This window comes from Dipodomys ordii, unplaced genomic scaffold, assembly GCF_000151885.1.
Source record: "Dipodomys ordii isolate 6190 unplaced genomic scaffold, Dord_2.0 Scaffold5, whole genome shotgun sequence".
NCBI classification, from domain to species: domain Eukaryota; kingdom Metazoa; phylum Chordata; class Mammalia; order Rodentia; family Heteromyidae; genus Dipodomys; species Dipodomys ordii.
The window spans coordinates 37,584,390-37,599,775 of record NW_012267221.1 but is presented as its reverse complement, the minus strand read 5'-3'; the positions used below and the strand labels follow the sequence as shown (position 1 = coordinate 37,599,775).

The 15,386-nt window shown below is 37.4% G+C and overlaps 1 protein-coding gene across 3 annotated transcripts in view; it reads right to left on the bottom strand.

The window, feature by feature from the left end:
* The window catches only part of Myo1b (myosin IB), a 149,202-nt gene that overhangs the window by 15,521 nt on the left and 118,295 nt on the right, over nt 1–15,386 (bottom strand). The window contains exons 18-25 of one of the 3 annotated variants that reach the window (XM_013029657.1): nt 15,033–15,126; nt 13,644–13,793; nt 9,791–9,859; nt 7,941–8,027; nt 7,575–7,661; nt 5,751–5,837; nt 2,379–2,453; nt 717–851 (exon numbers count right to left, since the gene is read on the bottom strand). In XM_013029657.1, the coding sequence (XP_012885111.1) occupies nt 717–851; nt 2,379–2,453; nt 5,751–5,837; nt 7,575–7,661; nt 7,941–8,027; nt 9,791–9,859; nt 13,644–13,793; nt 15,033–15,126 (784 nt within the window). The remainder of the gene's footprint in view (nt 1–716; nt 852–2,378; nt 2,454–5,750; nt 5,838–7,574; nt 7,662–7,940; nt 8,028–9,790; nt 9,860–13,643; nt 13,794–15,032; nt 15,127–15,386) is intronic. The other 2 variants (XM_013029665.1, XM_013029672.1) reach the window with 2 other exon arrangements.

Sequence of the window (15,386 nt, the reverse complement as noted above, 5' to 3'; positions counted from 1 at the left end):
AACTGGCAAATGGAAATTCTCAAATGGCAAGCGATGCCCCAAGAGCTATGGAATAGTGAATGTACTTAATGTAAGTGATAAACACAACAGTTTATGTTCACTGAAAGGTGGAAGCTGGGTGGTGTTATGGGAAAATGAATTAAGCTGATTCACAGTGCAATACTGAACTCTATGGAACCCAAACATTTGCAGTTTTGCCTCCATGGCAGTCTCCTTGGAACCACTTACCCACAGATATCAAAGGTTTACTGCATCCAGCACTGTACCTCTCCACTAGGTTAGTAAAATAAAGTCAATGTCTGCAACTACTACTCCATGGGTCCCTACATTTAAATTATACTCTATGTGCTAATATAAAATTGAGAAAGGGAAAATAGATGCTGAAATTTAATAGTTTTTATCTCCTGCAGTATTCTTTCAGACAAAGAAAACCAAGCAAATAAAACTGAACCACTGGAAACCAACTGGAACCTAAAACACAAAGTCAGTGCTTCAGTGAGCTATTTCTAACCATAACCAAGAAAACCACAGAGGCAATACCTCAACCACTGCAGGATTCCTGACAGAAACTTAAGTGCAGCTTAAAATCCTCAAGCAATTCTCTTTCAGACAAAGGAAGAAGGTGCTAAAAATCTCATTTTATAAAACAGTTCTCAAACACTCAAGACATTTAAGAAGTCTTTGAAAAAAAATGTGGCTTTGTTGTTTTTTTTTACCCTCCATAAGTGGAAAATCCTTTTTAGTTCCTTGTGTGTCGAATCCAGGAATAGGTACGGTCTTGATGGCCAATTCTTGTCTATTGGCGATAAAGAAGGCATCTTATTTTTCATTTCCAAGAAGTATTTTTGTATCTGTGTTGAGTTTGAAAGAAAATACACCAGAAAAAAAACATTTATATGCTCTGTAATCAAATCGTAATCTTTAATAATCCATAAAAGCTTTCTATGTCTTTATTCCACTTTTGTGCTGATTAGGGGAAATCTGAGTCTTACTAATTAAGTGAGAGGTTATTAATACTAATACTTATGCCAATACTAACTAATATTAACACTAGGTAACACTAAACAGCTTTACTTCCCAATACAATTGAACATGGCTATTAATTATGCAAAATTAAAACTGGTTACACTTAGGTGCTCAATATAGTCTCTGATTCTTCATATATAGATCATGTTCATCATTTTAGGAAGTTCTATTGGATAGCATTTGTACAGAATATAGATAGAACCTCCTGCCTTAAAATGGTTTGATTTGGGATATCTTGACTACATAATGGTGCAAATACAATATGGCATTCACCATACTTTTGCATTCTGATCTTTTCTTAAGTTAGTGATATGCTCATTTGAGATTCTGGGCAGGTCAGAGAGTACAGTGCCCAGCTAGCTACATGATTAAGAAGGAAAACAATTGATATTCTAAAGTGGCCTGTGTTTAAGCTATGTTTGACAGTTAAGTGTATTAAATGTATTCTTTTTTTGGAGCGGGGGGAGGAGGAGAAGAGTCTTCGGGCTTGAACTCAGGTCCTGGGTGCTGTTTTGAGTTTTGTTTTTGCTCAAGGCTAATGCTCTATCTCTTGAGCCATAACTTTACTTCCAGCTTCTTAGAAAGTCATTGAAGAGTCTCACAGACTTTTCTACTGGGGTTGGCTTCAAACTGCAATCCTCAGATCTCAGCCTCCTTGGTGCTAGGGATTATAGGTATGAGCCACTGGCACCCAGCTTAAATGTATTCTTGCTATAAGGTATTTTCAACTTATGATGGGTTTAGTGTGTTGAAACTGCATTATAAGTCACGAAGCACTTCTGCTTAATAAAATACAGGCAGGCACAATAAGAGCCTGTTATCGCTATTCCATTTTAATCTTCTGTGAGGTTAGTCTTAACACTATTCTCATTTTACACATAACCAAATGAAATCCACAGATGTTAAGTTACCTGCTCAAGTCATAAAACTATAAGCAGCAGTGCAGGCTGGTAGGGTCTAGCATTTGCACCCCTTTCCTATTACATATACAAATGTAAAGGCCAAGAGCCACCTGGCATCTAGTTTTGCCAGTTTTGCTTTCCCACTACCCACTAATTGGACTATGCAGCTTCCCAGGGCAATAACCTGGCTTTCTCAAGTTCACTTGACAGAGTTTTCTCTGTCAAATAAGAATAACATCGGATTAATCATGTGCAGGCCACTATTCTTAACACCATTCTACTTGAACTTGGGTGTAGATGATACAAAAAGTACTAATTCACTGTTAAGTTATATCTTAATCTTTATCAAGAGTCACTATCAACTTTTTAAAAAGACACTATTTTTCAGAATTAGTGCTTTTTAGTAGTTGACTAATTCAAATCATCCATACAAACCAAGTATCAACGTACAATTCTCTGAAGTGTAAATTCATAGATTTTCTTTCCAGCATTAGCTCTAAAGAATTTTCTGTACTCCCTACGCACCTTTAAAAAGAAGATCAATGGTTAGAGTGGAGTAGGTAAGTGGACAACAATGAGAATATATGGAGCACATATATATAAAAATATCATTTCTGGATTGAATGAACCAATTTTAGCACCCTCAGATAGCAGATATACTGACTGGGACAAACAGAAACTAGAAGACACAAAGGGAAAACACCAGAATGAACTGATAGTTTAAATTCTTCCAGTAGCTTCTAAAGACCCTGATGATTTGATGAGAAAACATTATAGGAACAGTCTGCAAACCTGTCACAAATTAAAATACATTTCAGATATAAAATATGTCATTACATAATTAATTACACAAAGAATTTTTATTTTTGGTGCCAATCCTAAGGCTTGACCTCAGGGCCTGGATGCCTTGTGCTCTACTACTTGAGCTACAGCTCTACTTCCATAGTTTTTTTTTTTTTTTTGGAGGGGCGGGGGAGTGGCTAATTGGAAATAATGAGATAATAGTCTCACAGACTTCCCTGCTTATTAGCTAGCTTCAAACCCTAATCCTCAGAGCTCAACCTCTGGAGTAACTAGGACTACAGACATAAGCCACCAGCACCCTGATCTGTCAAACTGTTTTATAAACAATAAAAACCAAATCTGAAAAACCATAGTGACTTTTCTAAAAAACACAAGCATATAAAGATAGGACTTTAGTGCTGTATACCGAGAACTAAATGTGGCTAAAAATAAGAATTTAAACTGTTATTATTTGTACTAATTTTTCTCATATACCCCTAAAACTTACGGTTAATGCTGTCACAGCATTTAAGACATATTATAGTTTTACATCATGCACCTTGCCACCCTGCCAAAACTTCATTGCATATACTAATGTCTAGCAACAGTAAATGAGGTGTTTGTTGAATGAATAAATGATAGTGAAGTTCTGAAGTAGAAGGGATTTAAAAAAAATATGTATTACTATCCAGATAGAAATGGGAGAAGGAGAAGTTAGCAAACTATTAAACTATTTGAATAATTCAAACATTTTGTACCCTTTGTTTCCAGTTTCCTGGATTTAACATATACATCCCAAGTATTTCTACATTAGAGATTGTAAGTTAACTTACCAAATCTCTTGTAGATTCATGTTTTCTACTTTTTAAAAAAAAATTAACATCATGTAACAATTCAAACTGAAGGTTTCCATTCCTTCAGGAAAAGTATGGTCATAAAGAGACGTGTTCCAGCTGACTTGAATTTCACTGATCCCAAGTGACCCGCCTCCCATAAACTATTCTGCTTGCCTTGTGCTTTTTGAGTTCAACTCATTCTATATACCTTAACATTATTAAGGGTTTTTTTGTGCCATCTACCACACTTGTCAGTTCTTCCTTTTATTCATGGTCCAGTTATCATTTCTCTTATACTCATGGAAGTATTAGATTCAGGTCTGGGCATAGTAGCTTATGTCTATAATCCTAGCTATTTAGGAGGCTGAGATCTGAGAAGTGAGATTTGAAGCCAGCCTGGCCAGAAAAGCTAGTGAGACTCTTATCTCCAGCTGTCCGGCAAAAAGCTAGAAGTGGAGCTGTGGCTTAAGTGGTAGAATATCAGCCTTGATTAAAAAAAAAAAAAGCCACATGAAGAAGGCCCAGAGTTCAAGCTGTAGTATTGGTACATTTCAAATTTCCAACTTACAAGCGTGAAAGGGACCGAAGGGGTGACTGATACCTGTTATATGGATTCTACAATGATAACAGCACAGGAACACAGACAAGTTAAAGTCAGTTAAGTGACGTAAGACCTACTCATTCTATTTAATAGCTCATTCTATTTAATCTCATCTTACATGCCTTTGGATACTGCATAGGGCAGGGCAGAGCTTCCGACAAACATCTGAACACACTACAAGGGTGGCCCATTAAGGGTGTCAGGAATCCTTAAGGGATCCAGTATACTTTTCACAAAAAAATTAACCATTCTAAGGGGCAAAACTGTTGTTCTGTTGTTCATAGCAAGATAATTCACTTAAAAATTATTACATTCTTGGACTTTAATCTTATTTCATAACAAGAGTGAAGACAAAAAAAACTATCTTGTTGAAAACTAGAAGAAATATTACATACAAAATAAGACTTGTTAATTTCTGATAAAACATACTACAGATAGAAATTATTATGGAGTAAAAACCCCACTCAATGTTGTTTTATTTCTCCCTTTTATGAAAATTACAATGAAAATGAGAAGATATAAGTAAAATGGAAAATGTTTAGTTTTGTTTGAATTCAAGCCAAAAGTAGAGCTTGTGTTGACTTTTCTCAAGTACATCTGCTAAATTCATGTTTCAGCTACTTCTTGATTATTTCAAAATTTTATGAATACTCAATAAAAGGATAATTTACCAAAAATTTGTAGGCTAAACCTTCAGGGGAAAATGGAGGATGTTCAAAGTATTTAGGAATACTTCTAAGGGCTGCTCAGATTCAGAGCAAAGGATTTCTAAGTTAATATTCATAGGTTTAGAATAAGAGGAAATGTTCTTAAGATTCAAGTAAAAATAATGATAAGGATTAATGGGAGGAGCCAAAAATTAACTGTGTGATTCACTATGGAGATTAGTTATTGAATATTAAGAAGTCCAAAAACCTTTCCAGTACAACATCTGAATGTTTGAGTGCTCAGTTATAGTTAGATATTTACTTATGTGTACCTTTTCCTGCTATACTAAACACCATTTTGAAATAAAACATGTCCTACTCACAAGAAAATTTAACATTCTCTTTCACTGAATGGCCCACTAATTTCTGTCATCTTACTTATCAAAATCTTAGTTAACCCATGCAAATCGCTTTGGTGTGTGTGCTAAACCATTAGAAGGATAGTTCCTTTGAAGGAAACTTGACTCCAAGTAGTCAATGGTACAGCAGAACAAACAGATTAAAAGAAACAAAACCTGTCATCCCCAGGCTGGTTACTGTGGATGGTAGGTCAGTTTCTAGCCCAATGATTGGAATCTGTCTCATGATTAACAAAAAAAGTTATAAGAATAATGTAAGGTAGAACTCTGGCAACTAAGTAGTGCATAACATATGTCACACTGCAAATAACTTTAAATCTATTATTATTTGAAGAATTTAAAAGCTATATTAAAATCAGACAGATATTAAAGTACAATTGTTTTTCCTCCCTCACAAAGAAACATAATTAGGCAAGCTGACATTTCCTAGAACTGTGCAGACCATCAGCAAGCATCATCAGTAGTTTTTTGGGGGTTAGTAGGTGCTAGGCTTTATGGAATTCACCCTGGGCAGGAAGAAGTGATGGAAGAAGTACCTTCAGTCCAAGCCAGTAAGCCCAAATGACAGCAACTGCATGCTTACGCCTAGCCTCCTCCTTCAAGCGTTTCAATTCCCTTCGAGCCTAGAATGTTTTTAGATAGTAAATAAAAGAGACAGCCCAATGCAGACAGCACAAATGACCAGAAGAAGATACCCCACCAAATAGAAGAGCCAATTTACGAATAGAATTTCAGAGTAGAGAGACAGTGAGTAATCATTTCAACCCAAGTAATCACTGCAAAGCTGGCACAGCCGCTGGTCTTTTCAGTGCACTGAGACTGTGCTCCGGATGAAGGGAAGGCTATGTGGGATCCACGGAAATTACCTCCAGCTCTCACTCACCTTCCTTCCTTATTTTCTTCCTTATTCTTTTTCCTTTACCTCATTCTCCACACACTGAACTCCCTTATCAAAATTGTACAACTGAGTACCCTTAATAATTTCCCTAGACCTCTCTTTGCTGATGGTATACTGTGCTGACAAGACAGTAAGAATCTCTTGGAGTTCACGCACTTGGATGAATAAAAAGATAACCCTGTGAACCACCAGCTGGAAAATGGATGTGTTAAGCAACAACACTCTAAAATTCTTTCTGGTAAAAAAGATGAGAAGGAACAAATATAAAACTGGATTTCACTAGGTAGTTTAGTGCCTGCTTAGCATTTACAAGGACCTACCACTGCCAAAAACAAAGAAATTGTAGTTAAGTCCATTTAAAGATTTTTAAATCAATCTCAAGGAAAAATTAATCTTAAGATTTTTAAGGAACATAAATAGGTATGATCTTTCAAGATTTTATAGTATTGTGACTGTGAAATAAATAAGCTCAGTGGGAGAACCTAGCAATAACCATCTATCCCAAGTCTTTCTGCCTCTATCAATTTTCCTTAGTTGGCTAAGAAATTTGTTGGGTTTTCACAAATTTAAGGGAAAAAAAAACCAAATACAAAAAAAACTTTGGTTAGCTTTTGGCAAACTAACTTTGCTATGGTGGCCAAAGCTGACTATTCTCATTTTTCTCACAAGATAGGGCTGCAAGGTAGACTTAAAAAGGACAGGAATCTGTAGATACTTGTGTTCTGGTCTGGAATACACATTTTTAGTCAAGATGACCTTTGATTTTCTAAGTAACAAAAACATCTAAAAATTTTGTCCCTTGGGGTATGTGAAATGTTCACAGAGCCCATGACTATGCCTGGGGATTACTGACAGTATTTCAGGAGGCCTTTGTTTCTGAAAACAAACAGCTGATGTTGAAATTCTTGGGATTCTTCTGTGGCCATTGGAGCTAGCTTTTGCACGAACATAGTTTTCTGTGAAATCAGAGATGATTGTTCTTTTCACATATTTTGCCTGTAATAATCAATAGCTGCTGGAGTCAGCCTAAAAACACACTGTCATTCATGGATTAATTTTCTTAAGGCATGCGTTAGGTGTTTTCACTGTCAACATACTGCACAAGACAGTCAAGCCCAAATCTTAACATCCCAACATGCCCCACTTCTGTATCAAAATACCTCTACAGAACTGCCAGCACCCATCAGTGAGGTAGGGAGAGGTTGACTAAACATGCAGGTTAGAGTTTAAAAAAAGAGTAAATAGTCTAGAGCTTTATTAGTAAGCAGTTAAGGTTTCTTTGGCCTAGACATGCCTAAATTTTCTATGCATCGAGCATCTGTAGTTTTATTATGTCTGGCTCTGTTAGGACATGCACCAGGGTGAATTGCTACTAATTGTTGTTATTCATCCCTTCTATGCTAGAGATGAGCATTAGTTACTGCAGAATTCCAGGATGGAGTGATGGGATATGTGCAAGTACCTTAGATCCAAGCCAGTAAGCCCAAATAACTGCAATAGCATGTTTATTCCTAGCCTCCTCCTTCAGCCGTCTCAGTTCCCTTCGCGCCTGTGATGCATTTGAAAAGGAGTTACAGAAAAGTTTAAGGCAGGAAAGGTTACTGCTGCTTCCCAATGGAGAAAGAACAAGAAAGACACCAAGTCACCACACCAAATAGTAAACACAAAAAGCGTGTGCCACCACCCCACACCAAAATGTTGGACAGAGCGGAAGGCAAATGCGTGCTCAGTAGCTTAAGCCAGTGAAAAAGTTTCTGCCCCTGAATCTGAAGGCCCATCGTTCTATGTCACACCCAACCTACCGCCTTCCTCAGGGTCTCCAGCCTACCTGGGTTCCATGCCAGTATGCTGCAATGGTTGTGGCTGCTTCCTTACAGCGCTTCTGATGCTTCAGTTCCCGCAGGATTTTTCGAGCCTATAGAACAGAATCATTCCCCCAAAGTCAGTGTTTAAATAAGAAATTCATAGTGTTGAGAAAAAGATACAAGAAGGGATGAAGAGCCTAGCACCCTTGCTTCAGTGGAATATCAACAGTTTAAAGAAAAGGAAATCTGCAACTGACTATGAGACAGCATCATGCCTAGCAGGATGGCCCCCATCAAGATGCGGACAGCAGTCCTCTCCCCATAATCAATAGGGGAAATGTGACCACAGAAATGCAAGCCAGTACAAGCTGGAGAAAAGATTTGATCTCAGAATGTGGCAATCTCCAATGATCTTGCAAAGTCTCTTCTGCTATTACTGTCTGAAATACAACTGTAACTGTCCACTGTATCAAAAAGACTCTTAAAATTCTGACAAAAGATTATTACACTGATCCAAGATCAGTGGTTTCTTTCTAGTAGTTGTTAGAAATTTTACAGGGACCAAGAAAACATAGGACTTAAAGGCAGAAGACTTTAAGACCTGTCTTGGTATCTTAAAACTGCACTCTGGACCCCAGGGTCTGGCAATAAAGTAGGACAGTCAAGCCCTCAGGCTGGCCAAAACCTAGATAAAGGTCAACCAAAGCTGCTGGGTATGAGGCCCAGGCTGTACTATGAAGTGGTCCTGGCCCAGGGCATAACCTCAAAAGTATCCTCTCTAGACTGAGCCCATCCCCCAAAACACACTAACAGGAAAGTGATGGTAGGAAGAGGCTCTAAGTATGGGGAAGGGATGACAAAAACTTTGTTATATAGGGCTAGATGGTAAATACTTTTGGCTTTTGAGGTCACATGGCCTCTATTACAACTGTTAGACTATTATAGTATGTAGTACTGAGCAGCTGAAAAACTGAAGTAAATGAATATGGTTATAGCCTTATAAGTTATTTATGGGTCCTAAAAATCCATATTTCACGTAATCTTCAGGTTATGGCTTCTCCTTTTTGTTTTTTGTTTACACTCAAGGTTGGCATTCGACCACATGCCTCCACTCCCAGCTTTTTGTTGGTTAAGTAGAGATAGGAGTCTTACATATTTGCCTAACAAGGTTGGTTTTAAACAGTGATTCTGAGATCTCAACCTCCTTAGTAGTCAGGATTATAGATCTGAGCCACTGATGACCAGAATATTCTTTTGCTTATTATTAACAATGGTATAAAATATCCAAACCCTTCTTGAATTGCAAGTTGTAGGAAAACAGATTACAGGCAGATCTGGCCTATGGGCCATAGTTCACTGACCCCTGGCAAAAGCTCTGGCATGAAGGACCTGGAACTGGGTAGCCAACTGTGACTACTCCCTCTCCCACCAACCACTAGTCCTGGGCGGGCCTCAGGATCTTCCCGTCCTGGAGCTGCCCGGAGAGGGTCACTGCAAAGTTGCTGGGCACTGAAATCTAGCAGAAACCCACTGGCAAGGGAGGAATAGCTATGACAGCTTCTTAGAATATGGCCTCTCTTGAAAATATGACAAGAAAATATGGAAAACGTGTACAATATTAAAGAACATCCTGCTTAGGAAACAAAGCTCTTTGAAGGTTGGTTAGAAGGAAGCAGTCAAGACATGGTCAGCAGGGAACCCCACTTGGGCCATAATATTTACCCTTTCCAGATGATTGTTTACCAGAAAGGCAGGACATGGAAAAGCCTTCCTGTAGAGTGAGTCTAAAGAAATCTTCCTTTTGAAGCATCCCTACTTCCCCCACCTCCCCCCCTTATCCCCGAAAAATAAAGCATACTTCTTTTAAACTCACCTTCCAACCACGGATATAAGATTGAATCACCAAGGCAGAACTTTTTGTCTGCTGATACTTCTTTTGTTGCTGTAGGACAGAGTAGGAAGGTATTAGCAGTTGTATTTGTATATCTTTAATGTGAATAATGCTAGTGCAATGGTGTCTTTACCACCCACACTTCTGGAATCCAACATGTAAAGAAACGAAACAGTTAAATTCAAAGTACAAAAATCAGCATGCTCAAGATAGCAACTTCTAAGTGGTTCAAGACCACCCTGACTCACTGTCTGTTCTTTGTATCACACATTGTTACAATATGGTCTTACACTGCCAATATTTAAATCAACAAGTATTGAATGGAAACACAACAGGTCTATCCATATCTGCTTTAGATTGCTCTCTCTTCTCACTATTTCACACTCTGCAACTTAATGAGCTCACCTCTCTTTGACCTTCCCAGGTCCTTTTAGATTTGTTATTTTTACTCTGTTTCAGGCTGAGAAAAACTGGCAAGTGGATATTAGTTCACTAAACATTTATCTATGGGGCCTGAAACATAAATGTGAGTCTGACTCCAACTCTGTCCTCAAGGACTTTCAGAGGACGAACAACAGTACAAAGGATCAACAGACATTGGGCTAGAGAGCACAGCAGGGCAGATTCAGAGCAGCAAGGGGTCATGGCAGGTAAATAGAGTTAAAGATGACCTGGTAGGGCAACATGCTTTGGCTCAAAAAGTTCAATGCCCAGAAGCCTTGCTCACTTCTAAGGCTGTTTCAGACAGAGGCTACAACACTTCTCTCTGAGAGAGTGAACTTTTACAGTGATTAGTTTACAACGTGTGTGAGAACCTGGGCATCTCTGATAAAAATTCAAGCATTTCAATGCACAAAAGCTATGCTGTTCAACTTTCACTTTGAAAGGACTAGATTTGTTCAGCTTCTGTTCCTTGAAGTGTGAGATGCTTGTAGGATCCTTAGATCCACTTTGGAGATAGACAATATATAATCAAGATAGGTAGCTTTAATTGTAGATATAAAGTGTTCGTTAAAAGACTCATGTACAGAAGGCTTGGTCCCCAGTTAGTGATGCTATTTTGGTAGATGCTGGAAATTTTAGGATGTGAGACCTCACTGGAGGATGATGTAGGTCATTGGAGAGCATGCTTTTGAGGGTTATATCTGGTCCCTTCTCTTTGCATCCTGTCTGCCATGTCATCATGATGCTCTGCCTTACCACAGACCCAGAATCAATGGAGTCAAGATCATAGGCTGGAACTTTAGAAACCATGAGCCAAAATGAATCCTTCCTCCTTTAAGTTGTTTGTTTAATTGTCACAGCTCTGAAAATGTTAATATATAAGTAGAACAAAAGTGGATGCCAAGGGGAAATCCAAGGGAAGTCTGGACAAGACAGTTGCCTTCTCTAGGGCTCAGGTACATCAATTGTCATATAAAGCTTAGAAAGATTTAAGATGTTTCATAGAGTAAGCTCTCAAGCATTTATGAACAAACTACATACATAATATGACCATTACTTCTGACACCCATGCTGTTGTTGTTTAAATTCTTAAATGTCCTCAAAATAACTCTCACTTTAAGATTGATCTTAAGGAGCTATACTATGTGAAGTATCACAGAATATGGTCTAATTAAAAATACAAACCCGGTGCTGGTGGCTCACGCCTGCAATCCTCACTACTCAGGAGGCTGAGATCTGAGGATCATGATTCAAAGCCAACCAGGGCAGAAAAGACCCTGTGAGATTCTTATCTCCAATTAACCACCTCAAAACTGGAAGTGATATAGAGTACAAAGAAGCTCAGAGACAGCGCTTCGGCCCTGAGTTCCAAGCCCCACAGCCAACAAAAACAACAAAAATACAGCAACTAGTGGTGACGTTGATCAAGATGTACTATTCCCATAAATTGACATGTTGAATTGGAACCTCTTTGTCCAACTACTTGAAGATAATAAAGAAAAATACAGTACCTCAAAACAAGAATTAAAAAACTCTTTATTGGCTTGAGAAGAGAAACAGATTAATCACTGCCTTCAATGAAACATAAGTTGGCTGCAGTATTCAGCTCAAAGTTGAAACAAATATAATCACTAGAACAAAGTTCATGGTATCCTAAAAATAGACAGACTAACATCCATTCAATTAACTCAAAATAATATCACTCATAATTCTGACCATTATGAATTAGTGATAAGGCAACTTTTTTCACATAGTGATTATAAAGCTTTGTAGCAGGAGAAAGGGAGAGAGGAAGACAGGAAGGAAAAGAAAAGTACTAGCTGCTTCTGTTTTTTTTCATTGCTGCTTTTTTACTTTCTATCTAAAGTTATATCTCTCCAATTATTCTTTATCTCTGTTTTCTATTTCTGTCCTGGAACTTAGAGCAATCTGCAATTGTACTGATTACTTATTTGGTTAGATGTCTATTTGCCTCTTTCTACATAGAAACCTGATCCAAGTCAGAAATTAGGTGGCCTGTACTGGCGGTTTCCAGAGCCCAGAATAGTAGATGTTTCTAACCTACTTGAAGAATGTAAGAAAAATGAATTCAGTACCTTCTTAAGCTTGATTTTCTTTCTTAACTCTTGAGGTACTAGGGTTTGAACTCAGGCCTTGGGGCTTGCTGGCAGGATACTCTACCACTTGAGTCACCTCCCCAGATATTCTTAATGACCCCAAATTAAGAAATGATTAAAAAAAAACTCCTTGAAGATTAGCTATTTATTGGTCCTCCCTATGGCAGGTAAACAAGAAATAGCATTATAAATCTGTACAAGGGTTACATAGTATTGCTACATGCACAACAGGGAGCCTTCCACCACCAGGACAATCCTCTGTGTCTTACAGAACATGTGGGTGGACATGTAGGTACTGTTAGACTTGTGCTGCTGGTTGTACCCTTTTAACTACAGGAAGCAATTTTAAAGATACTCTTAGAGATCATGCACATTTTCTTTAATTTAATCAGTTAAGAACCTCAGTATTTTCCAGAACTTGGAAATAATGCACTAAAATGTATTACATGAGAATAAGTCAGCATAAATTATATCAGCATGATTACTGCCTTATAGCAAAACCTCTTGTTAGCTGGAAAGAAAGAAGTATATGCAAATGAGATTTGATTGCAAACTGAATTCATTTTCCAACTCACTCCATAGTACGAACACATAAAATGAGAAACAGTTGGAAGCAACGTTCGTTTTTACCTACAGTTCACTCACAAGAACACAACCCAAATTCAAGTTATACTTGAGGTAGGCAGGCCTACCTCTTCTTCTGCGGTATACTTCCAACAAAACATCTACAATCAAGGGATAAAGTTTCAAAAAAGGAACTCTATATTCAGATTCAGTAAGCTTTAGAAGTTACCGAGACTAGATATTTGAGGTCAAAAAAAAAATTCAATAGTTGAACCAAAACCAGAATTAAACCATAACTAAAACACAACTCTGGCTTCCTGGAATTAAAGCTATCTTCAAGGTTGCTGGATCAACACAGAAAAGCTGGTCACTTTTGAAAACTGAAAAACTACACTGAAAGAGTTAAATGACACTGCCTCTTCCAATCTGATGACCTAAAGGAAGAGGTAATTTACTGCTACATACAACTAGATAACTGAAAGCAATATTACTACTAAACTTGAACTCAAGACTACCTTACATTCAAATCTGTATTATTTACAACTGTGCAGCGATGTGGGCAATTAGTTCCTCACTGCCTTAGTTTTCTTTTAAAAATCACCATTTTATGAAGTTATGGGGGGAATTAAATATGTAAAAATGGCAAATATAGGAAGTACATGAGAAATGCTGGTAAATTAGCATCATTATGTCAGATTACAGAGACTTACTGCGAATCTCCTGTACCAGGCAGCAATAACAATTTGGCTTTTCTTCATTAGCAGGAAGTGTGTGCGACATTTCCAACCTCGATAAATCTTCTGAATGAGAGTGGCCAAGTCCTCCAGTCGCTGCTTCCTCAGGTCTTCTAATTTGAATAACTTGTACAAAATGAAATGGATTTATCAGAAACCCTCTAAAACCTTATGGTATACATGAAAGGAGGAAAAATGTAACAATGTCGAAGTCAAACACATCCATTATACATAATGTAGATTATGTCTTACAAGGAAAAAAAAAATTTTTAATGGAATGTTTCATGAATTTGTGTGTCACCCTTGGCCCCAGGGGCCATGAGAATCTTCTCTGTATCTTTCTAATTTTAGTGTATGTGCTGCTGAAGCAAGCCATGAGAAAAATATTCTATGGACTCACGAAAAGATGCACAATTTTTATTCCAGTGATTAAAATTTTGTGACAAATCAAAGAGTCCAAAGTGAGCTTATGTTTACCTTTACTCTGTCTACAAGGATGCAGATTCAGAGTGACCATCTGCAACCAGACCCTACAATCTGAAAAACTCGCAAACTGGAAACTACCTATATGTCATCAACATGATGTTCAAAGACTTTCAGATTTTGGACTATTTTAGACTTCAAAATTTCAGAGTAGGGGTGGTCAAACCAATAAACTCTGTGCAGACATCCCCAATCAATCAACTCCAAAATCTGGTTCCAGCATCTGCAATGGGAGGCATATGTCAGCAATATTTCTCTCTTCAGCTTCAGCTTCCCAAGTTTGCTAAATTTTCATATGATCAAATCAACTGCAGCAGTTATGCTATACTAATACACAATTAAACTAATTGTGTCTCACGCCAATCTACTCACTTATAAGTAGGCTCCCTTTGGAATTCTGAGACAGAATTTTAAGAGTTCTTTTTATGTTTTGAAATTTTTTCCATTTAGTGCTTCATATGCCTCTAAAATAGAAACTATCGTTTCCAAAATTACCGTAAAACTCAGATACTACAAACATAGGCTGACTTGATCTCTAGTTGCTCTGAATTATTATTCTGGTTGTGACAATTTATTATTTCTTTGATGATGATGATGATGATGATATAGTTATACAATGAGGACATAAGTCCATGAATCAGGTTATGAATATAATGTTTCTCCTTCATTTCCCCTCCTCCCTCATCATTTCATACAGATCAAGGATGTTGACATTGCATAAATGCTACGCATGTTCTCCTACTAACAAACTTACTTGCCCTGCAGATAAACACAGGAGTATGGCATTTGTGGATCTCAGGAAATGTCCTGAAGTTAAATACCCTTTAAAAACTGGTCTGTGTAAGTCTGACAAGTTCAAGTGGAAAGGTTTTATATACATACTGTTCTTGGGTTTCGGATGAATATCTTTGATCGACCAAAAGAGTATTCGTCTAAGGGAATCTCTAATTCATTAAACAGAACTTCCACACCAGACCTAAAGAAAATAAGCAAAAATAAAAACGGTAACTTTCAGGGTGAAAAAAAAAGTTTTATTTTTTCTTATAACATAGTATCAGATTCTCAGTGGAACAAAAAAGTTCATTTCTAAGTATAATTGTCCTTCTACCAAAGAATTTCAATATTGAATCCCACAAATTAAATCAAATCCAGTAAACATTAAAAAAGTTTATTTGGGTTCAAAACTATGTGTTCTAACTGTGGTATAAAGACAAATTTTTATTTCAATAGAGGTAA